General features: G+C 30.5%; 1 protein-coding gene across 1 annotated transcript in view; it reads left to right on the forward strand.

Moving 5' to 3' along the window:
* The window catches only part of LOC134688382 (translocation protein SEC63 homolog), a 28,356-nt gene extending 5,057 nt beyond the window's left edge, over window positions 1-23,299 (forward strand). Inside the window, exons 2-19 of the mRNA XM_063549065.1 lie at window positions 446-551; window positions 2,151-2,265; window positions 2,910-3,025; window positions 4,092-4,153; window positions 4,861-4,919; window positions 5,320-5,370; window positions 5,823-5,931; window positions 6,449-6,543; window positions 7,887-8,022; window positions 8,616-8,705; window positions 13,995-14,143; window positions 15,147-15,294; window positions 15,774-15,931; window positions 16,142-16,351; window positions 16,915-17,196; window positions 17,452-17,550; window positions 18,051-18,155; window positions 20,048-23,299. Coding sequence (XP_063405135.1) covers window positions 446-551; window positions 2,151-2,265; window positions 2,910-3,025; window positions 4,092-4,153; window positions 4,861-4,919; window positions 5,320-5,370; window positions 5,823-5,931; window positions 6,449-6,543; window positions 7,887-8,022; window positions 8,616-8,705; window positions 13,995-14,143; window positions 15,147-15,294; window positions 15,774-15,931; window positions 16,142-16,351; window positions 16,915-17,196; window positions 17,452-17,550; window positions 18,051-18,155; window positions 20,048-20,173 — 2,216 coding nt within the window. The 3' untranslated portion in view covers window positions 20,174-23,299. The remainder of the gene's footprint in view (window positions 1-445; window positions 552-2,150; window positions 2,266-2,909; window positions 3,026-4,091; window positions 4,154-4,860; window positions 4,920-5,319; window positions 5,371-5,822; window positions 5,932-6,448; window positions 6,544-7,886; window positions 8,023-8,615; window positions 8,706-13,994; window positions 14,144-15,146; window positions 15,295-15,773; window positions 15,932-16,141; window positions 16,352-16,914; window positions 17,197-17,451; window positions 17,551-18,050; window positions 18,156-20,047) is intronic.
* Window positions 23,300-25,346: the final 2,047 nt, after the last annotated feature.

A 25,346-nucleotide genomic window follows, 5' to 3' on the forward strand; every position in this document is an offset into this window, starting at 1 on the left:
TATGTATGACATTTAATTTATTTTTTTATTTTTTTAGGATTATTGACTTGCTTTTATCACTTATATGTATTGATTTTTGTGATACAGTTGATACTGAACAAGCTGAAGAAGGCTATATCTTATCCAAAATATGTATATATCATCGGATTTGATATACTATAGTGTTACAGTAAAACTTAAAGACAAAAACAATATTGATTTAATTTTAGAAATTAAAAAAAAAAAAATCATTTTTTTTTATTTTGAAGCTTACATGTATGTTTATTATGTCATGTATGTAGAAACCCCAATATCCAAAGAATGTAATGTTTGAGAGGACTCTTGCTAATTTTTTTTCAATTTTTTTGTGCTGCAGAAAATGTGTCAAAATATAATTATCAATCAGCATTTTGAAATGATTTATTGACACATGTATATAATATATTTCTGTTTTTGTCTATTTAAGATGGTCCTGACTTAAAGAAGAGAGAGTGCAACTGTGAACCATGTCAATTAAAAAGACAAAGATTAAATGTACAAGGAAAATGGAAACATACTACAGAGAAAGGAGTGTAAGTTTTATATTAAAAATTAAAACAGTGGTTTACTTTTATAAATTGTTTCTTCGATGGAGAGTTGTCTCATTGGCACTCAAACCACATCTTCCTATATCTATTTTATACTTATTTTTGTCATTACAGTACAACATGTACAATGATGAAAAAAAATCATTAAAACAATTTTTACGAACTAAATGTTTATTGTTCACTATATCATCAGTCCTTTTTTGTTGGCATTAAATATCACAGAACCTCAGTAGCTACATTTGGATTAAGATTTCCAATTCAATATCACAGAACCTCAGTAGCTATATTTGGATTAAGATTTCCAATTAAATATCACAGAACCTCAGTAGCTACATTTGGATTAAGATTTCCAATTAAATATCACAGAACCTCAGTAGCTATATTTGGATTAAGATTTCCAATTCAATATCACAGAACCTCAGTAGCTACATTTGGATTAAGATTTCCAATTAAATATCACAGAACCTCAGTAGCTATATTTGGATTAAGATTTCCAATTAAATATCACAGAACCTCAGTGGTTACATTTGGATTAAGATTTCCAATTAAATATCACAGAACCTCAGTAGCTATATTTGGATTAAGATTTCCAATTCAATATCACAGAACCTCAGTAGCTACATTTGGATTAAGATTTCCAATTAAATATCACAGAACCTCAGTAGCTATATTTGGATTAAGATTTCCAATTAAATATCACAGAACCTCAGTGGTTACATTTGGATTAAGATTTCCAATTAAATATCACAGAACCTCAGTAGCTATATTTGGATTAAGATTTCCAATTAAATATCACAGAACCTCAGTAGCTACATTTGGATTAAGATTTCCAATTAAATATCACAGAACCTCAGTAGCTACATTTGGATTAAGATTTCCAATTAAATATCACAGAACCTCAGTGGTTACATTTGGATTAAGATTTCCAATCCTACTAGTGGCAATAAAATTGAGAATGGAAATGGGGAATGTGTCAAAGAGACAACAATCTGACCATAGAAAAAACAACAGCAGAAGTTCACGAACAGGTCTTCAATGTAGCGAGAAATTCCCGCACCCTCAGGCGTCCTTCAGCTGGCCCCTAAACAAATATATACTAGTTCAGTGATAATGAATGCCAAACTAATTTCCAAATTGTACACGAGAAGCTTAAATTTAAATAATACAAGACTAACAAAGGGCAGAGGCTCCTGACTTGGGACAGGCGCAAAAATGCGGCGGGGTTAAACATGTTTATGAGATCTCAACCCTCTAGCTAATGTAGAAAAGTAAACACATAGCAATGCAAAATGCTTTTGACCCAAATTTTAACTGATTATGATTGTCTGTTTCCATAACAACTGTCTTTTTGTGTCTCTCTTGGTAATCTGGTCTCCTCCCAATCAAAATTTACGATAGTTTTATATTCAAGTGTGCTGAAAATAACGTTAAACACTTACAACCAATCAATCTATTTAATATCTCATAGAACGACTTCATGTTTCATTTATATTATTGATTTAAGAAAGCTTTGATAGTTTATCATATTTGTGAAAATCATCAATTTAAATTGTCAATTTTCATAACATTCTTTTTCATTTACAGGAAAATAGCCTTGGTGATAGGATGGGTAATATTTCTGTTATTGGCGTACAAAGTATCCAAGATACAGATGGAATATGTAGAATATGATCCTTATATGGAACTAGAAATTGAAAGGGTAGGTTTTATTGTCATATTGGCAGTCATTGAAATCAGATCTCTTTGAATTCCTTCTATATATTTTTCTAGAATTTAATATTGCAGTATTTATGGAATTAATGTACATTTTTAATTAAGAAGACCAGGATTATTTATGAGAAAATTGAAAGTTGTAACTAAAAAGGAGAAAGATATACCGGTAACCATGGTAACTAGTTGTTCTGAATGCTACACCATATAACTGAAAATATGACTTTCATTTGGATTTTAAAAGCAGAAGCAGATAAAAACTGTGAATCTGTCATCACTAGAAAAGAACCATATAAAACTCTTGTTACGTCATTAAAAAGTCAATTACAAGAACAATTTGAAAAATTACAAAAAGGAATGTGACAAGATATTGTTGCAAAATTTAAGAAAAAAACACATCACTAATTTACAGCTTTTCGTGTTTCAAATTAACTTTAATTTTCTGAATATTGAAGAAAAATCTGTGCTTAAAATTTTGTAATTTTTTTATGCTACAAATAACATGAATAGATGTATTATAATATTTGTTTTTTTCTTATTCACGTTGTTCACACATGTCATAACTACTTAAACAAATTAATTGGTATTAAGATTGCCACACAACTTTACATGTTAGATATTTTTCCATTGTAGGGAGCAAGTCAGAAGGAAATAAAGAAAGCCTACAGAAAGCTGAGTTTAATTTTCCATCCAGACAAAGAAACCGGAGACCATAAGAAGTTTATGAGAATAGCCAAGGCCCATGCTGCGTAAGTTCAAAGTGTATAATAAAAAACTCAACATGCTAAAAAAGTCATGCTTACTTACTTAATCCTCTTCATGTTCTTGAACACATAAGGCATCAACAAAATTTTCCCTTGTTTCTGTTTCTGTATCATAAGTTTCTTTCCATGGCTGAGTAGCTAGCCCAGCGCACAACCCCTTTACCAGGAGGGCCAGGGATTTATTCATCAAGGTTTCCTTCCTCTAGATGAGTCACTAGCCAAAGCTTATGACTCCCATCTTGCCATTGGTTTTATATCAAGTTATCCTTCTCTTAGATGAACTGCTTTAACAGAGCTATGATCTTCATCTGACCAACTATTTACCCATAGCTGGGGCAAGGTTGATGAGTGCTAGGGCATGTACACACGCCGGTAGGCCTACACAATGCATCTCTGGGGCCCTTGCTGCTCTGAGATCCTCTGAGATCCTCTACAATAGTACCTAGGATGCTAGATCCTAGTTACCGTGTGCTGTCGCGAGGAGGCATTGTAGAAGTCTTGAATAATGCAGAGGCTATGTACTGGCAAAAAGACTTACTCACTCGGCTTTCTTTTCACCTGCAAAAGCAGGCTAGCCAGCGGTGATAGAGAACCTATGGTTCTAACCACACTATACGCATGCACAATCCTGTGGACAAACCACCAACACACAAAAAAGTCATGATTAGGTTTCAACCTTATTATTTTCATTAAACCCAAAACTACCATTAAAGAAATGCAAGTTTTCAAAATCTTCAAACAGAAAATGTACACAAATTGGTGAGAATGTTGCTGTGTAATTAGCTCCCATTAAATCAAGTTAAAGGAACAGGCATTTTTATGGTAATTACTCTGTATTAGTATTTATTCCTTAATTAAGCAGTGCAATGTTGTAGATTTCAAGAGTTTCCAGTAAAAAGGGTAGACTACTCTTTAACTTACAAAAATGACAAGTTTCCCAATTACCAATACAATTGTGTTTGATGAATTAAAATAAATTCATATCGCTTTGGAATTTTTTGTTTATCTCTACAAAAAATGCCATTTTACGTTTTTTCTGTTTATTTTACAGACTGACAGACGAGGAAACAATGAAGAATTGGGAGGAATATGGAAATCCTGATGGACCAGGAGGTTAGTATATAACTACTAATAAATCAATGTTAAGTTCTATCATAATGTTACACTGTAAATTCAGAAATTAATGCGAGGTTTTTATTATTGCGAAAAGTGTGACTGAGTTGTAGACGCAATAATTTAAACTCACATTTTGAAATATTTTATATGAACATTACAGGATTTTTCTCAAAATCGTAAAAATTAAAATCGTGTTTAAGTCTAAAATGACAAAATCACAATAATAAATTCACGCAATAATTTCTGAATTTACAGTACAGGAAATCCAGAACTATGTGTATATTACATATGAAATGCTAAGTGAAACTTATTATAGATATTAGAATATATACAACAATTTGACAGGGTCTAAAAAGTATTTAGTGTTCAGATCACATATGTTGAAGAAGAGGTGACTTTAGCAAGGGGGATACAAATATCTAAAAATAGAACATATAAAACACATTTAAGTCAACATATAGCCTTCAATAAGGAAGACATTAACATTGTAGTGTCTTTAAAAAGAAACAATATATAACAGGCTTCTTATAAATAGTTTGTATGAATAATGCATTATAAGTGGTGCTATGTTTTTTTCAGTTCCTTCACTGGTTATATTTCTTGTATGATAAAACATATAGAACTCTCCAAATTGATAAGATTTATTTCAGATTTGATCTTCATAACTCTAGCTAATAATTGTTTATCTTTTTTTACTTTTACAGTTACCAAATTTGGTATTGCTTTACCAAAATGGATAATAGAAAAGGAGAATTCAATATGGGTAAGTTAGATAATCAAATATGTACCCTATTTCCAGGAAGTGTCTATATCCAAAAGTAGCACTTAATAAGAATATGTAAAAGTTACAGACAGAATCAAATGAAATAATGATACAGCATGAAAAGAGAATAGAGAGATTTAAGTAACGTTAAACTCCTACTTCTTTTACATCTCTGGTTTAGTCAAGATGATTTCTAAATTTAATTTTTGAAACAGATTATTACTAAAATTTTCAGTGAAAATAGTTGTTTTACTATTCAGTCAATAGTTAAACTTTTTACCAGTAAAAATTCAGATGAGGACAAGAGTTATAAATTGAATTCCTATGACCTTTTATTCAAGCATGTAAGAATTTGCTATTTCATGTAATATCATTTGACAATAATTATGATATTTTTCAGGTACTGGCAGTGTATGGATTACTGTTCATGGTACTTCTACCAGTTGTTGTGGTAAGATTACTTAAAGATGCAGTTTTACTTTAATATTTCTCTTGTATGTTTATATGAAGATTAAAAATCTGCCCTTCCTTCATGACCCTTTTTTTGAAAATGAAACATTATATGAAACCAAGGATTATGATTACAATATTTCCAGACTTCATAAGCATTTCAAAATAAAACTTTATTAATTCAACTTTCTTTTGATGAAATGGCCTAACAGCTGTTTCTAAAATGAATGCCAAGGGAGATAAGAAATACATTTAACTGTAAATTCTAATAAATTGTGATTAGCTATAATTTGTCAGTCGCAGCTTTTCATTGCATAAGACAAAGTGCTTTTATAGAAAATTAAAATTCTGGCTGGTTAATTGCTCATAATATGAAGAAGAAAAAAATATGAAAAATGTATTAATTGGTTAATCAGTACCCATCTAGTGTTTATATGATTATTCTTTTCTCAGGGAGCTTGGTGGTACAGATCTATTAAGTTTAGTAAAGATCAGGTTCTACTTGACACAACAAGATTATATTACTACTTCTTCCAGAAAATTCCTAACATGATGTTAAAAAGTAAGTATCAGCCATTATCATGAATACTACAGGTTTAAACTTTATACAATCAGATGTAAAACCTGAAAATCTAAATTATTTAGAGTTATTCCCCTTTGTACACTTTAACGGCATAATGAAGGATGAGTTTTACAGCAATTAAACCAGCTTCAAATTTTTGCTAATGTGGTATTTTGTGAATCAGGTGGTTCTTTTGCATTGCATAAACATTTATACTTCTATTACATAATTTGGTGTTCTTAAATAATTTTCTAAGTAGCTTGGTGTTATGAATTTATTTCTTACAACATAATCCTGAGTTTGAGTCTGGCCTACATACCATGTTGTCAAAGTACAAAACAAAAGTGATACAGAGAAATAGAGATTAGTTTTGACAGAAAGTCAATGTAAAAAATATTACAAGATGGAAAGAGCAAAGTTCTTTTACTTGCATGTTATACTTGATTGTCATTGAAAAGTAAATAGATTTGTTTTTGTTATAGAAATTCCTATATATATTCGATTAAATGTTTTGCAGAAGTTGTAATGGTTCTAGCTGGATCATTTGAGTTTGACAAATTTCACAACCAAGAGATAGTTGAGAGGCCTAGTGACAATGAAGAAGTTCCATGGGTGAGATATACAAATCATCATTATATTTCTCTGAATGTATTGTAACTTCAGAAATTGATCATGTTGATACATTTTTCTCACAAAATGCATCATTCATTTTAGTGAAATTTTATTAAAATAATCAGTAATTCAATAAATCATAAACAAAACATACTTCACAATCAAGGAAAATAAGAAATAGAAGTAATTTTACAGTACTTCAGATCTGTGACATTGAAAAGAATTAACCTGACTGAAATTTTCTAATACAATATATATGAAAATTAAATGTCTTCAGGATTACATTTTCAAACTATTTTGAGAATTTGGGCATCTGCAAACAAGGCTATTTATGGGTCATGTAGCATGTAAACAGTTTATCTGAGATATTTAAGGAGGCTCGAGAGTATAAAAATTTCAGAAAAAAATCAAACATTTGTTTTTCATTACAAATTTTATGTGTTACCTTTTGTAGTGGTTACTTTATCATATGGTACAAAAATCATTCAAAACAAACAATCTGTGTTGGCTCCAGATGACTTTTAAAATGTATACATCATTGAAAAAGTTCCAAATTATCTCCCTTTGGTGGAAAAATGTAATTTTTTTGCTTTAAAATTGAAATATCTTTTTCAACTCATCGGTGACCTAAATTTTTTAATATGATTTCCATATAAGCTGTACTTAAACTAAACTATTGTAAAATTTGAGCGATTTCTGTAATAAATTTCTTTCTTTTTATTTCGATATTAACTTTATTTCTTCCATTACTTCAACAGAAAAACCCCATTTTTACAAAAATGTATGCTGCTTTCGAAGGCAGATTGTGAGCGCAAATGAACGGTGACCCCACTTTTTTATTTTATTTTTCTATTAACTATAAGATAAAGTTTGTTTATAGAAAAATATAGAGAAATCCTATATAAATGATTTAGGCCCGTGAACCCCCTTAAATCAATTTGAAATGAATTACAAAAAAACATGAAATATAGAAATTGTACCAAGATTATTTAAGGAATGACTGTAATATTTTTTCTGTCTATGACGAAATAACATAAAAAATTTGGTGCACACTGTAGTGGGTTATTTAATAGTGTACACCACATTTTTATGTTATATCGAATAAAAAGAAAAACTATTACAGTCATTTCTTATAATTTAATTCTAAATTTCATTTTAAACTGTAGAAAACCATGAAAAAACGTTGATGACGTCACGGTCACATGACTAAATTATGTCATTGGGCTCATAACAATAACGTCAGCCATCAGAAGATGTGTTACATTCAAAATTATATTATAAATATATAAAGAAAAATATCAATTTTATCCTATTACTGATATTGTATATGATATTTTATACAGCTGATAAAAATGTTACCAAATTTGGAAGAGAAACACAAAGAGAAGCCCTTGTGTTACCCATACAGTGTAAAAGCCAGAGCTTTACTTCATGCACACTTCAACAGATTAGAGTTATCACAGAATACACTAGAAATAGGTAAGTTCCTTAAAGGGGGGAAATCTGCATGGAAGAATGCAAAATAAAATTGCCGTTTGACGGTGAACGATGAAAAAACAATTAAACATGCTAAAAATTTCTTGCATGTTGATCTTTTTACCGATATCACGAAACACTGAATAAAGACATTTTCACGACTGCAGGTGAAATAAAAATGACAAAACACATTGCATGAAAATAACCCTTATCATCCTCCTTGAACGTTAATTGAATACTGTTTTACTAAAGTCTGGTGTAAAAAATGTCATGTATATTCAAAATTAATAAACAGTTTGGTTTCTGTTATATGGCATGGGTCAACAAGATAAAGGACAGCAACTATTAGCTGCCTTAAGCTTTTGGAAAAATAATGGATCTTTCGGTTTAGGTTAAGAAAATATTCAAAACAACAGGTGTGTTACAGGTACATCATTATTTGTTCTTAGGATTTTTAACATGTGAAAACTTTGATCTTCCATCAAAATAAGTATATAAATGTATCTGACAAGCTGAACCATTTACAATTCTATATCAGTGAACTAGCTATATCATTTGATTGGAATACTCTCATATAAATCAATATTTATATTTAGACAAGATGTATGTCCTGAAGAAGACTCCATTCCTGGTCAATGAGATGGTGACCATTGTCGCACAGTTAGTGTCAGGAGCTGCTAGAAATGGTATGTACAGTTGCTATATGGTCCACATATATGCAATTTAAGTCTTTAACATATACAATAGCAAATAGACTTAATACTATTATATCAGCAATCTCTTCTTACTGTTGATTCATTATTATTTGTTGATTACCAATTTTTGTGAATTTCGTGGGAACAGTTGAACCATGAAATTAAATGTTCAACAAATGACAATTTTTTTTAAAGCAATTGCTTTCATGCCGTCGCGTATGGCCATCTTTGTGACCCAGATCAGAGACTCCGCCCAGATCAAGCCATAGTATTTTGTTAAACAGGCTCCTGGTCTGTCATTCTTAAACACCTATGTATGTTTTCTAATGCAATACATAGCTTGAAACTTTTGAAAAACGTTAGTGGATTTAAGAAAGTTCAGCATACGTTCTTGTAGATGTATTTTTGTATTTAGGGGGACAACCGTTTGACTATCAAAAAAACATAGACGTCCGAGTGAAAAAAATGAATTTTTATACCTGCGATTCCGTTTTCCGTTCGTACGATGTTTCAACAAAATATGGAATCATTTCAGTTGTTGATTTAGTATTGAAAATTTGACTGAATTATCTTTTATAATATACGGTTTTATATGTTTAATTGGTGTTTTTTTAAGAAAGAGGTCAGGTGCTCTTGTTCATTCATAAAATTGTCGTTCATTCATAAATTTATCGTAAAATCAAAATCACTACACAGGTTATCACGTAGTGTCAAATGATTACCTGTAATCTAAAAATAGACAAAGTTAACTGACCTATTTTGTTGATTTGTTTGCGCAAATAATTTGGAGGAACGAAACCCTTGTTGAAACACATAACAATAAGTTTGTTTTCCTTTTTTGTCATAACTCCTTAAGATTTATCAATCACCTTACTAATGAAAATGACCCGTCCAAACGTGATAGATGCCAAGTCCAGATGAAGAGATATTTACAATTTGGAATTTTCTAGTTTCATAGATTAAAAAAAGTACATCCTTTTTGGATATCATATTCAAAACTGGGTATGCATGACAAATGATGAAACCATTATCCTCTTCTTTCCAATGGACGAGTCTACTACGTTTGTTGACCCTCGACGGTCCACCGTGTTTGCAATTTTATTTCACATGTTTTCGAAATATTGAAGATCATTTTCACAATGTTTCCTGAAAATTGGATAAATATCAAAGCAACTTAGAGCTGTTTGTTCTTGTTCGTATGATGAGGATTTAATGTCATGTTTGTCTGTGATGGCCCCTCTTTTCGGGATTGCATGAGAATTATAGTTATCTCGTACCGCACTGAGGATGACACATATCAACTGAGCAATAATGTTTGGGACTTAGTTTTTAAGAAATGATGACAAAGTAACATTATGAAAATATTTTTAGTCAGCTGAAATATATATTTATTTTTTACATGTTTATGTCTTGTAAAATATTTTGTTTCTTTCCCGTTTTTCAACATTTGCGTCTGGAAAGTTGAAATGTTTTAACTGAAGTGTTAAAATTAAATTAATTATGAAAATTAAATCAATAAAGGAAATTATTGCCCAGTTACAAACACTACTAGGGGATAATCCATAATAATTTCTCTTGGAGTTTATATGTTTCAGCACATGTATATTTGACCCCAACTTTAGCCTGGTAAACATGTTGTCTCCTTGTGAAATATAAAACATATTAAAAATGACTTTCTGCTAAAGTCTTTAATTGATATAAAGTTAAAACCTTCTTAATTCTCACTAGACAACACTCCTGTCATGTTTAATTCTTAAATATTTGTGGATGAAAAAAAGTCCCCAAAACATAAACATGGCAGCAATTGCTTTTACAGCCTTTCAGGCTTTGATTATGGCTTGTATGCAGACTTCGGCAAAACCACGAAATCAAATATCCACGTCCATGTAAGTTTTCCTCATTCATGTCATTCCACGAAAAATTGATACCCACGAAAATAAATGAATTCACAGTTATTACAAGTTTTATTAAGAATAAACAATTTAAAAAAACCACCTTTGTATTACACATTGTAATGGTAAATGAAATTTACAAACATAGTAATGTTTGATTGATTGATTGATGTTGGCTTAATGTTATATAATAAGTGACATTATATCTAAGCAAAATGCTATAAAAAAACAATGAATCTAGTACATGTATTGTTAATGATGTTGCTCATCCCAACCTGCATCTTTTAACAGTAGAAATTTTAATTATTAATCAGCTGGAAGATTTCAAAGAACATATCATATATTACCATTCTTCATGTTCTTTATTAAATTATTATAAGATTAAATTTTTATACGACCGCAAATTTTGAAAAAATTTTCGTCGTATATTGCTATCACGTTGGCGTCGTCGTCGTCGTCGTCGTCCGAATACTTTTAGTTTTCGCACTCTTAACTTTAGTAAAAGTGAATATAAATCTATAAAATTTTATCACAAGGTTTATGACCACAAAAGGAAGGTTGGTATTGATTTTGGGAGTTTTGGTCCCAACATTTTAGGAATTAGGGGCCTAAAAGGGCCCAAATAAGCATTTTCTTGGTTTTCGCACTATAACTTTAGTTTAAGTTAATAGAAATCTATGAAATTTTGACACAAGGTTTATGACCACAAAAGAAAGGTTGGGATTGATTTTGGGAGTTTTGGTTTTAATAGTGTAGGAATTAGGGGCCAAAAAAGGGCCCAAATAAGCATTATTCTTGGTTTTCGCACAATAACTTTAGTTTAAGTAAATAGAAAATAATGAAATTTATACACAATGTTTATGACCACGAAAGGAAGGTTGGTATTGATTTTGGGAGTTTAGGTCCCAACAGTTTAGGAATTAGGGGCCAAAAAGGGACCCAAATAAGCATTTTTCTTGGTTTTCGCACCATAACTTTAGTATAAGTAAATAGAAATCTATGAAATTTAAACACAAGGTTTATGACCATAAAAGGAAGGTTGGAAATGATTTTGGGAGTTTTGGTCCAAACAGTTTAGGAATAAGGGGCCCAAAGGGTCCAAAATTAAACTTTGTTTGATTTCATCAAAATTGAATAATTGGGGTTCTTTGATATGCTGAATCTAACTGTGTATGTAGATTTTTAACTTTCGGTCCCGTTTTCAAATTGGTCTACATTAAGGTCCAAAGGGTCCAAAATTAAACTTCGTTTGATTTTGACAAAAAATTAATCGGTTGGGTTTTTTGATATGCTGAATCTAAAAATGTACTTAGATTCCTGATTATTGGCCCAGTTTTCAAGTTGGTCCAAATCGGGGTCCAAAATTAAACTTTGTTTGATTTCATCAAATATTGAATAAATGGGATTCTTTGATATGCCAAATCTAACTGTGTATGTAGATTCCTCATTTTTGGTCTTGTTTTCAAATTGGTCTACATTAAAGTCCAAAGGGTCCAAAATTAAACTTAGTTTGATTTTAACAAAAATTGAAATCTTGGGGTTCTTTGATATGCTGAATTCAAACATGTACTTAGATTTTTGATTCTGGGCCCAGTTTTCAAGTTGGTCCAAATCAGGATCTAAAATCATTATATTAAGTTTTGTGCAATAGCAAGTCTTTTCAATTGCACAGTATTGCGCAATGGCAAGAAATATCTTATTGCAAAATATTGTGAAATAGCAATTTTGTTTTTAATTAGAGTTATCTTTCTTTGTCCAGAATAGTAAGCAAGAAATATCTAATTGTAAGAATTTTTTTTATTTGGAGTTATCTTTCTTTGTCCAGAATCAACTTAAATCTTTGTTATATATACAATATACAATGTATATTCACTTTTTACTACCAACTGATAAATTAAAATAATCTTTACCATTCAGTGATAACAAGCAGTTTTTTTACATCTTAATATTTTATGATGTATTTAAATAAGTAGTAATTGTTGCAAACTCCATTAGAAATTTTAATTGAGATTAGTTTTGGAATAAGGGAAAGGGGGATGTGATTAAAAAAATGGGGTTCAATTTTCTCATTTGAAATTTCATAAATAAAAAGAAAATTTCTTCAAACATTTTTTTGAGAGGAATAATATTCAACAGCATAGTGAATTGCTCTAAGAGAAAACAAAAAATTTAATTTCATTAGAACGCATTCATTCTGTGTCCGAAACCTATGCTGTGTCAACTATTTAATCACAATCCAAATTTAGAGCTGAATCCAGCTTGAATGTTGTGTCCATACTTGCCCCAACCGTTCAGGGTTCAACCTCTGCGGTCGTATAAAGCTACGCCCTGCGGAGCATCTGGTTTTTGTCTAGTTCAAAATAACCAGTAAATAAGTATTTGTCTTATTTGTATTTAACAAAATATATTTGTTACAATTTAGCACTTTCGAAAGAAAAAGTATTTCGTAAGAATGTATACTGATTTTAACATTTGATTTTGGCTTGGTCATATCATAGTTATAGGTTTGCAGCGGTTTTGAGATCTCTCTAATGTTATAGCAAGTGAGGCTTAATATTATGTTTAACAAAATGTTTAACTTGAATCACATCATATTATTATCTCATTGATTTTGAGGTTAACTTTGTACACAGTAGCACTAATGCTATGGAAGGACTTGAGAGAACATAAGTTTGTGGTTTAGGTTATACTTATAGCACAGTGTCATTTTACATCTTGGAGTAAACTCATAAATTCACATGAAATATACTTACTCATAAAAAAATCATTGTTTGCAGTGTTCTATAAATAATTTCATGGTATACATACAAACTTGGACATTTTATATAACTGATTCATGTCATGGTTAAACTACATAGAAAATCTGAAGAATAAAACCAAAAGAAGAAATGTTTAGATAACTATTTAAAAAGATTAAAGATAGCTATTCTAAAGTTAACAACACTGTGGAAACAAAAATAAACTAGATGAGATCGGGTTTGTTTTAAGGGGAGGGGACACAGGAATTGATAGTTGATCAATTCACATACATGTAGTTGTCGTTTGTTTATGTAATATATACGTGTTTCTCGTTTCTCGTTTTGTTTATATAGATTAGACCGTTGGTTTTCCCGTTTGAATGGTTTTACACTAGTAATTTTGGGGCCCTTTATAGCTTGTTGTTCGGTGTGAGCCAAGGCTCCGTGTTGAAGGCCGTACTTTAACCTATAATGGTTTAATTTTTAAATTGTTATTTGGGTGGAGAGTTGTCTCATTGGCACTCACACCACATCTTCCTATATCTAGCAATACAAACAATGGAACATAAAGAGAAAGATACACCAAAGGTTTATTATATAATTGACAACAACAAAAACAAAGTTTTGATTTAATTATTTTCTACTTTTAGCTGTACAATATATGCCAAGACTGGAGACTGTTGAGAATTGTATGAAGGTATCACAGATGATTATACAAGGCCTGGACCAGAAATCTAGTCCACTGCTACAGCTACCACACATCAAACCAGAAATGTTAAAACATTTCAGCACCAAGAAGGTAAGAAATATAGGTTTTGAAATAGGATTACATTTTAATAAGAAGATGTGGTATGAGTGCCAATGAGAAAACGCTCTGTTCAAGTCACAATGAATATAAAGTAAACCATTTTAGGTCAAAGTAAAGCCTTTAACACAGACTTGGCTCACACTGAACTGCAAGCTATAAAGGACCCAAAAATAACTAGTGTAAAACCATTCAAATAGGAACACCAACAGTCTAGAGCATATTTAAAAATAAAGAGATTTTGTATGGTGGCTAATGAGACTTACTATCTACTTGAATTCAAATGAATGAATCTAAGTAAGTGTAGGACATCAAATGACCTTCAATAAAACAAATAGCCCATTTGATATAGGCATAGTTCTAGTTTACAATTGTGCTCCATATATAGTATCAAAATGAAATTTGAAGATATCTAAGTAAAACAATTGACATGTTATATGAACTTGTAAATTCTTGTCTGTTGCTACAGCAACTTAGCATGTTTTGTCATGCAAAATAGAAACAGAAATTTGGTACTTCTCATCTGATTGCAATTTATTGTATAAAAAAAACAGAGTTTACATATTTAGAAATTACACAAAATAAGCAACACACAGGTTTTTGTATATAAAAACTTCATTATTACATTGATTTCCCAGTGAAACAAAAACCCATAATTTCACTCCTCTGAAGTCATACAACAATAAACGTTGCCATTACGTCAGATAAAAACAAGTTATGAATGTGAGAAAAAAGTACAGTTCCTTACATTTTCTGCATTAATTTCATATAAAAATTCATTTGGGCAATCAGAAAATATTCAACTGGTGACCGAAAAACACTGATATTTACTCATGCATATAACTCATGCGCTACACCCTTTCGGGAATTAAATTAATGTGTTGTGTTACGCTTTGAATAATTTTCTCTATTTGAATTCTTCGATGAGTTATTCTATAATTATTTTATTTTACAATGAACATAAAAGGTAATTCATATGAGTTTTTTTTCTTTTTAGAGACACATCACAAGAATTAAAGATTTTATAGGAATGAAAGACAGTGAAAGGAAATCTTTGTGTAGACAATTGTCACCTGATGAGTATCGTGATGTGATGAGTGTTTGTGCCACAATGCCACATGTTGTTATGACAATAAGGTCTGAAGGTAGGTGAAGGTCTTATTTACATTGGTATCTGTATTGAGCTAGAATATTGAATGTTAAATTTTATGGTGTTTCCACATTATTGTGCTATTTCATGGCAGTCAGTGTATATTGGTGTAGAATCCCAAGTCACTGGAGAACCACAAGCGTAGGTACACAAACTGACAATTCTAGTCAATTAAGATTGGAATCAAGTGCACCTACCATTTGTTGGACTCAGTATTGTCTGACTGGTAATATAATAGGTAGATTACTTAGACCATTTGGCTATAGAGACCTTAAGCCTCTAAACACCACCAATAAACATGATAAAACAGTCAAAAGCTTCAATTTCTTAGAAATAAAATTCTAAATATTGCCTTAACTTGTTCCAGAGTTTAATGACATGCAGTTCAAATAAATCAATCTTTACTTCTCTATGCTCACAATAACTTTGATTATTTTTATGGCATGATTGAAGTAACCATCTTCTTCTTTTCAGTTTTGGACGATGAAGATTCCACAATTACAGCTGGTTCCATAGTGACCGTCACTGTCACTCTTACTAGACAAGATTTAGAAGTTCTGTTCGAACAAGAACAAGAAGACAATGCTCCAGAAATTGAAAATGTAGAAGACACAGAGGAAACTGAAGCTAATGTATGTCATTATACTTGTATATCTTATCACTGTTTCTAACTTCAATTTTCAAAATTTTAAATCTTGCTTGGGTCACTTTTCCTCTTTCCACAATTACTGTTATAAGAAAATATAATCAAAGATGAAAAATACAAATTTGATCAATTTAACAAAGACAGGTGTTCAGAATAGATTTTCTGCAATGTTTGCAATTTTCATTTTTGCACACAGAATGATGACAATACACAAAAGAAGGTAGCACAGAAAGCTTGGGAAAAACCAAAGAAAGGAAAGAAAAAGCCAGCCAAACCAAAAAAGAAAGCAAAACAAGCATTTAATTGGAAAGCAGCATCAACATCTGCCGCTGGTGCCACAAGTGACAAAACGGAAGACAAATCTGAGGAAAAGGAGGAAAAAGGTGATACTGACGACGAAGGAAAGGTAAGAAGGAATTTTATAATCGTGAAGAATAAACAGACAAGAATATAAAGATATTCAGACACTAGAATAAATATATTTATTGAAAGGGTAAAGAATATCCAGGAATTATGATGATAAGAAAAATGTCTTTTTTTTTGAATGGCAAGATTATTGTAGATTCATTTATTTCTGGGATATAAATGTTTGTTGATTAGAAAAATATAATGGATATTTGTTGGGTTTTTTTTGTTTGACAGAGTATGCATACAAGTCTTTACAAAAAAAAAATTGTTGATCATTTGAATTCCTGGCTATTCTCAACCCCAAAAAATGCATGAAAATTACTATCATATGAACAATAAATTATGAGTCCACAGTATTTGATTTAAAAAATGCAATATGCATATTATTAATGTAAAATTATCAAAACGCCCTTCTTTCCTTCCCTTTGTAATATTTTGATAAATTTTAAACTGGTCACTGAAAATTGAATGATATTTGTGTCTTTGAGAATTGTTTTGTATCTAAATGTAAGTCTACATTTATAACAACATAAGAAAATATATTTTCCTATCATTTCACAGGCAGTTGTAGCCACAAATCCTGATAATGATGAATCTGAAGTAGAATCTGAACAAGAGGAACATGATTCTGAGGCAGAGAACTCTGCAAGTAGCTCGGCACTGTCAAAAAGACGATCATCAGGGTCAGGATTTGAAACGAAGAAAGACAAAGATAAAGATGATGAACACGCCTTAGATGATGAAGAACAATGGAAAATCTATCAAGAAGAAGCTAAAAAAGAATTCTCAATAGAAACTAAAGCAAAAGAAAGTCCAGCTGTACATTGTCCACATTTCCCAGAGGTAAGCACACAAACTAGGATGTAGGCAGAATAAGTATGATTGTAATTTCTTAAGATTTGAAGAAAAAAAATATTCAATCTTTCTTCAAGCAATTTTTCATTTCTTAAAGATTTTTAAAATACAGTCTTTGCCAAATTATAATCATATCTTGTTTTTTCTGTGTTTTTCAAGGAATTTCATACCTAATTTGATTATAGAAACATGTATTTCTTTACATCTTTTGTCTAGATAATATGTTATGTTTTATTTTTCTAGGCTAAACAAGAAGGATGGTGGTTATATGTATCAGATAAGAAACAACATATGTTAATTACAGCACCTGTACAAATATTAACACTGAAAGAAAAAGAAGAGGTGATTATATTATCTTAATCATTTTGAAACTTGAATGAAAGGGGAAACAATCCAACATAAAACTGTATGTGTTGATATTACTAATAAACTCATCAGAGATACCATGATTGAAATTTTATATTTGCACCAGATGCATGTGTCATCTACAAAAGACTCATCAGTGACACTTGAAAAAAAGAATATTTAAAAAACCAAATTAAGTACAAAGTTGAAAGGCATCGAGGACCAAAAATACCTAAAAGTTTTGACAAATACAGCTAAGGTAATCCTTTTTTGAGGTTGAAAAGCTGTAGTATTCTAAGCCACCAAATGACAAACCTAGTTTGAGATTGAAGATATTATTAAATGGCTTATACTCTTGTATATGTTTATTCTTGACTTCTGTTATTCTCACCCACATGCATTATCATTCCATTATTATTTTCTAGCAATTTGAGCTTCATTTTTTATGATTTTAAAACTTACACATTCACTTTTTCATTATTTTTCAACTTTTTCAGATTACATTGAAATTTTTAGCCCCAGGCAAACCCGGTGCTTATACATATACAGTCAATCTGAAGTCTGATTCCTTCTTTGATTTTGACCAGGCACAAAATATTAAGGTAAGTTTGGCATTTGTAATTCATGTAGCATGGGTGCAATAAAAAAGGTCAAAATTTAAAACATCACACCAGTAAAACATATACACTGTTAACACATTGTTTTATATGATTTATGTGAGAAAAAAAATTACAAAAACATTGCCATATATTTTAACATTGTTAGCAATGAATATATCATGATTTCCTAGTGAAATAAAAACTGATAATTTCACATGCTAAATAAACTTGGTTAATTCACTCCTCTGATGGCATCCAGCACTAGTTATGGTCAAGCAAAGTGTGAATGTGGAGAAAAATATAAATTTCCTTACCTTTTCTTATTTTGATTTTATAAAAAAACCTATGGTCAATGAAATAAGTAGAATAACTGATCAAGGAATTAAATATCGAAAAATATTCAAATTGTGCCTGAACAATACAGATGAATGACTCATGTGCTATGCACATTTTTGAATTAATGTTTTGTTCAGTGACTCTTTGAATATTTTGTGATATTTGAATGCTTCATTTAAATATTCTATAGATATAGGAAGATGTGGTGTGAGTGCCAATGAGACAACTCTCCATCCAAATAACAATTTAAAAATTAAACCGTTATAGGTTAAAGTACGGCCTTCAACACGGAGCCTTGGCTCACACCGAACAACAAGCTATAAAGGGCCCCAAAATTACTAGTGTAAAACCATTCAAACGGGAAAACCAACGGTCTAATCTATATAAACAAAACGAGAAACGAGAAATATTAACATTTGATTGACACCATATACAGGATCTAATGAAAAGTAAACACTATATATAGTTACTACTGGGAGATAAATCAGGTTTTCATTTGAATAATTTTCATATTGGTAATTATATATTATTTACATATATATAGATATAAGAAGATGTGGTATGAGTGCCAATGAGACATCTCTCCATCCAAGTCACAATTTATAAAAGCAAAAAATTATAGGTCAAAATACGGTGTTCAACACTGAGCCTTGGCTCACTGAACAGCAAGCTATAAAGGGCCCAAAAAACTTACTAGTGTAAATCATTAAAACGGGAAACCAACGGCCTAATCTATTTAAAAAAAACAGGAAATGAGAAACACACATGAAACACATAAACAAACGACAACTACTGAACCTCAGATTCCTGACTTAGGACAGGTGCAAACAATAGCAGCGGGTTTAAATGTTTAATGTTACCAAACTTTCACCCTTACTAGTAGAGTGGGGCGCTCATATTCGCCGTGGACATAATTTCGCCGTTTTGTGATTTTGAGGTGTAAAAACTTCAAAGGATGGTTGAAATGGAAGAAATATGCCGTTAAATTATATTTTTATAACAACTATGATTATTTTTGAAAATGTGACTTAATTTCGGCACTTACGGCAAAGGTCCGAAAAATGGACAACGATTTTCAGACAATTTCCTGAATGACAAAAACGATTTCAAAAAAGCAGTCCTTAGTAATTTTTTGACTGATTGCCCTAAATTTCAGTTTTTTACACCTTTCAAATGTCTGCTATTCGTCTAAAATGAAATTAATTTGATAAATATTGTTTAAAGCTGCAGTTATTTGGTTTTAAATAGGTATGTAACAACAGCGAATATGTGTCCCCCGTTGACAAAAAAATAGGAAATTTCAAACACCCTTTAATCCAACTTTTGAGATGATTTTACTCAAAACAAACACGTTTCAAGCTAAGAATATTTTGCATTTGAAGTTATCTTCATATAGAAATATCAGTATACTTGAAAAACATAAAGACCTGAACATAAACTGAAGAAAACATGGAAAGATATGGTGAAAATGAGCACCCCACTCTATACTTAATTTCCATTTTAGCTTGATGTTAAGTATGTTAAGGATGCTAAGATTATATAATTATTTTTATCTTTAGCTTGACGTTAAGGATGCTAAGATTATAGAAGATCATCCACAATGGGACATATCTGAAGATGAAGATGCAGAAAAAGATGATGATAGTGATTCAGACTACTCAACGGAAGGGGACGACTCAGATTGATTCTAATAACTACACAGGACACGGAACTTATCATGATAATCCAAGTGGCTCAAGTCAGTCATGATGCAGCTTGGATTATTGGACATCGTTTTACTAAATCATCATAGACCAACTTGTACATTATACATTAGGTCAGGAAAAGGTTACCATAGAGCATTATGATGCAAGGGCATTTTGAAAAATGTGTAAACAATGTGAAATTTTAAATTATTATTCACAAATGGGAAATATGGAAATTGAAAAGTTTGTGTTTATATAACGTTATAAGTGACCATTTTTGTTTGTATATGAATTACATAGGCATGAGTTTTAATGAGACTATTTCAGAGGTACCATAAATGAAGGACTATACGTTAATTATAATCATGTTTAGATACTAAGTATAAGGGGATGAAAATAATATCATAGTATGATGTTATTTATTAAGGAAATTTTTTGCGTCACTAGTCAAAGTAAATGGGTATTATTTAAAAATAGCTGCCAATTTAATATTAATATTGATTGTACACCAGTTTATCTTCATGAGAAAAGTTCTTAAAAATCACTATTACCTATTACAAATTTGGTATACCTTTTGAATATACACATGTTGTTATAATTTTAAGCCAAGTTGAACAAGCTTTTCATTCTTATTAAGAAATCCATCAGGCATACAGAAAGAATTTACATCTTTACTAGATTTTACTTTACTTAGAATATATACTGGCCAACTATTTAGACATATAATGACCGTCTGTTAAATAAAGTGTGGTATTTCTGCTGAAATTAGACAGACTGGATAAATTCAATGTGATGTGAAATTGGAAAAAAACTATTTGTTTGAATAGAATTTGGAATTTAAAGGGAAAAAAACTCATTTCACATTTTTCTTTATAGAACCATATTTTTTATGACATTTTTATGGCATTTATGTTTAATTATAGCAAAGCATTTATTAATTTTCATATTAGTGCAGAGTAAAAAATGGAAAGATGTATGGGTCATTTTAGTCAGTTCATTTATCTACACTTCTTATTGGCAAATCCTCCAACATGTCACAAACCAGTGACCAGAAAACCTTAAGTCATTTTATACCTCTTGTGTCATCTTTAAGTCAAAGCTATCTTTGAAGTTTACAACAACAAACCATGACTTTGCTATATATTTATATCAATTGAAAAGTTGTTGAAATCATAGATTCATTACATAGATTTTATTCATATCAGTGTGTTACACCATAATCATAATTTGAATATGTATTACATGTTCTCTAAAGTGTATATAAATATTGGTGCTTTGTTGTATAGATATAGAGTATAATATTGCAGTTTATATGTGTGTTTATTTATAAATGTGTCTGAATTGACAGACATTTGTATAGAATACAGATGAATTGTTGAGAATAATGGTGTGCTGGTTATTTATCAAAAGTTTCCATCAACTTCATTTGCTTAACTCTTTTCTATGTAGGAATTTATCATTTATTAGATTTTTTAAGCAAACATTCACTTCCATCAATATACATATATACATTACAAGATTGTCCTTGTATAATAAATCTTTTGTTTATGTGATCTTAATGCTTGGTGTCCAGATCATCATATATTTAATTTATATTGAACATCAAACTTTGAAAAAATGATCTGTCATTTTATATTGAAAGGAGTTCAACCAGGAATGTCTGAATTTCTACCTTAAGACTTGAACAATGTCATGTCACTGTTAACAGGCGATCATTACTTTACAATACATAGCATTTGATTAAGCTATTTAAAATAAAATGAAGTGTCAGTCAAAGATAGGTAAAACTACTTAAGTTATGACACAGCAAGTCAAGGAATATAAGAAAACATCTTTGTATGAAACATATCACATGATATTAGGGGCATTAGATCTTAAAGATGCATAAAAGTGTGTGTTGTTTCAACCTAACACATGTCTCACATTTGGAGTCTTGTCATTGAAGATTGTACCAAAACCTATAGTTGCTAACAGCCACATCATCGAGACTCTTGTCTTATTGGCAATGATACCACATCTTTGAATTGTATGTATTATTTTAAGTCACTTTTATCAAGAAAATCTAATTGTTATTGATGTTAAAGTTTACTACACAATGTACTAATTGATAGTTGGGATTTTAAATTAGAAAGTGTTTACCATGAATATGGTTAAGTCAAACCTTTTTCTTTCATAGTTTGTATCATTTGAAAATCAGTCTTATCTTATGTTGAATTTTTAACATGTATTACTGTAGAACATGCAGAATATAAGGGGCCAATAATAAAATAAATTTGCTTAATAAATTTCTATGTGCATCTATAAAACTTTATTATAATCAGATCTTTTAGTTATGTTTATGTTAGATATTTTCATAGATGAAGGAGGTATTCACTATTGTCATTGTCCATTCCTTTGCCCCACAATAATGTTCATTTTAATTGCAATACTTTTTTGTTTTGTCATATTTGTATATAGAAGTTATATAAAATCATATTGATTGTATATAATTTAATTCCTAGTAATTTATTGGTCATCATTGACAATAAATTATTTATTGGTTTAGTACTATGAACATTATTTATTTTTTTAAATGGAGTGGCGAGATTGAAAAAATGTTGAGAATGATAAGTAATGATAGGGAAGGAAGGACTGGATGTTTATAAAGTTGTTTTCTATTAAATATGCAATAACAAAATTTTCTCGTTTTCAAATTTGAATTATACATTGATATGCAACTTATATTTATTCATTGTAACTTTCCATTTATATTTACAAAAAGCCATACTTTTCTGAACTTTGGTAGTGAATATTCAATATTTTTTCCATAAGTTCAAAACTAAAAAATTAAAAATTTCAAACCAGGAACTTTACAATAAAGTTGAGCTGTGCAAATAAATGTTAGTTTGAACATCAGAACATGTAGTACATTTTAAAGCTACAAATAAATGGCTTCAGATCATTAATATTTAAATGTAAGAATAACCAGTGAAAATTGTGATGAATGAATATTTTGTGCTTATCCTGTTTATGTGGAATAATACCATTCAGAGAAGTAACAGACTATTCTGAAGTCTGCCAGTTATTGAAAAAATAGTTAATAAAGATTTTGGTATAAACTTTTAAAGTAATAAAATTGAATTTAAACATGTTGTTATTTTATTGCTTGTTAACTGTAAGGAACATTTGACATAATAATTATCAGTCATAATATAATTTTTGTATTAATTTACATTCATAATTACCTTGCAAACATCTTTTTCACTAAATGTTCGAAGCCTTTACACATTGTCATAAATCACTGATTCTTGCCTCCCCTATCATAACTCTAAAGTGTTTATTCCAGGGGAGGTTTTGTTTGTATATTACTAAATCTATAAAATTTGCGTCTAAATCAGTTTATGGAAATCAACAAGTGCTTTTTCACTGGTATATCTTATTTCCATGGATATTTTAAGGAACTTGTCCCTCACTAATAGTAAATTGAATTTGTGAAACTTTTGACAAGTTTACTAGTCTTGGACCAGTTTTAAGGAAAGAACTTTTGGTAAAACAATCATATTTGATCTGCAGTAGCACATCTCATTTCTATGGAAATGTTTTGACCATGCCTCTGCAGTCCTTGTCTGTTTAATGAAGATTATGTATAGGTTATCTGTTATTGGTCTTGAAGAATACAACGGGCACACATGAGCGCACACACGAAAAAATTGAAGAAAGCTGTAATTTTTTGTCGAGCCTGCAACTTTTGTTGCAGAAAGCTCGACATAGGGATAGTGATCCGGAGGCGGCGTTAGCTTACTTCTTTAAAAGGTTTATATTTTTACTTTGTATATTGATGCCTCATATTACGAAGTTTCCGTCAGTCACATGTCAAATGTCCTTGACCTCATTTTCATGGTTCAGTGACCACTTGACAAAAAGTTAAGAATTTTTGTAATGTTGAATTCTCTCTTATTATAAGTAATAGGATAACTATATTTGGTCTGTGCGTACCTTGCAAGGTCCTCATGCCCGTCAGACAGTTTTCACTTGACCTCGACCTCATTTCATGGACCAGTGAACAAGGTTAAGTTTTGGTGGTCAAGTCCATATTTCAGATACTATAAGCAATAGGGCTAGTATATTTGGTGTATGGAAGGACTGTAAGGTATACATGTCTAGCGGGCAGATGTTGCCTGACCTTGACCTCATTTTCATGGTTCAGTTGTCAAAGTTAAGTTTTTAAGTTTTGGTCTTTTTATCTAATATTATATGCCAACGGTCAACTATATTTGGTGTATGGAAATATATTATGATCTATATGTCAGTCCCGCAGGTTTTATTTGACCATGACCCCAATTTCACGGTTCATTGCACAGTGTTAAGTTTTTGTGTTTTGGTCTATTTTTCTTAAATTATAAGTAATAGGTTAACTATATTTGTTGTACGGAAGCATTGTTAGCTGTAAATGTCTGCCTGGCATGGTTCATCTGATCTTGACCTCATTATTTTTAGCTATCTTGGTTAATGTTAAGTTTATGTGACAGTTGTAATAAAGCTTTATACCTAGGACTATCAACATAATATCAATGATTAGTAAAGAAGGCGAGACATTTCAGTGTGTGCACTCTTGTTTTTATAAATTTTCTCAAATGATTAAGCAAGTTACGGTGTGTATAATAAAATAGAAAGAACTTTAGAATGTCTCTGGTTATTTCATGCCAACCAGATGAACATTAATAATACACTCTCATTGACTTGAAAGCTCATTCTTTCCATTTTATTACAGACCTTATTACAATAAAATATCTTTACTCAATAATAAACCAACTAGTTCTAAATCAAGGATACTAGCTTGACCATTATGATTTTTCTGCCAATGGTAAAATATATGGTATAACATAGAATTATTCCCCTTTTGATATCAAAATTACATAAATACAATTCTCTGTGTCAAGAGTTTATTAAGCATTTCAAATCAGTTATAAAAAAGAATCATTAGATACGCTATATTGATGACCTCTTAAATTAAAGCAACAGTAGTTAAACAATGTTTAATTAAAAAAAATAATAAACCAAAAAAAACAAGATAACAAACAAAAACATGAGTGAATGTGAATCTCATCCATTTAGTACTCCAACCTAAGTGTTTTGACAGGGTAATGGTCTACTGCAATGCATTCATCAACTGCCGTGCAAATCCATACTTGTA

Source organism: Mytilus trossulus, chromosome 10 (assembly GCF_036588685.1).
Source record: "Mytilus trossulus isolate FHL-02 chromosome 10, PNRI_Mtr1.1.1.hap1, whole genome shotgun sequence".
In the NCBI taxonomy this organism is placed as follows: Eukaryota; Metazoa; Mollusca; class Bivalvia; order Mytilida; family Mytilidae; genus Mytilus; species Mytilus trossulus.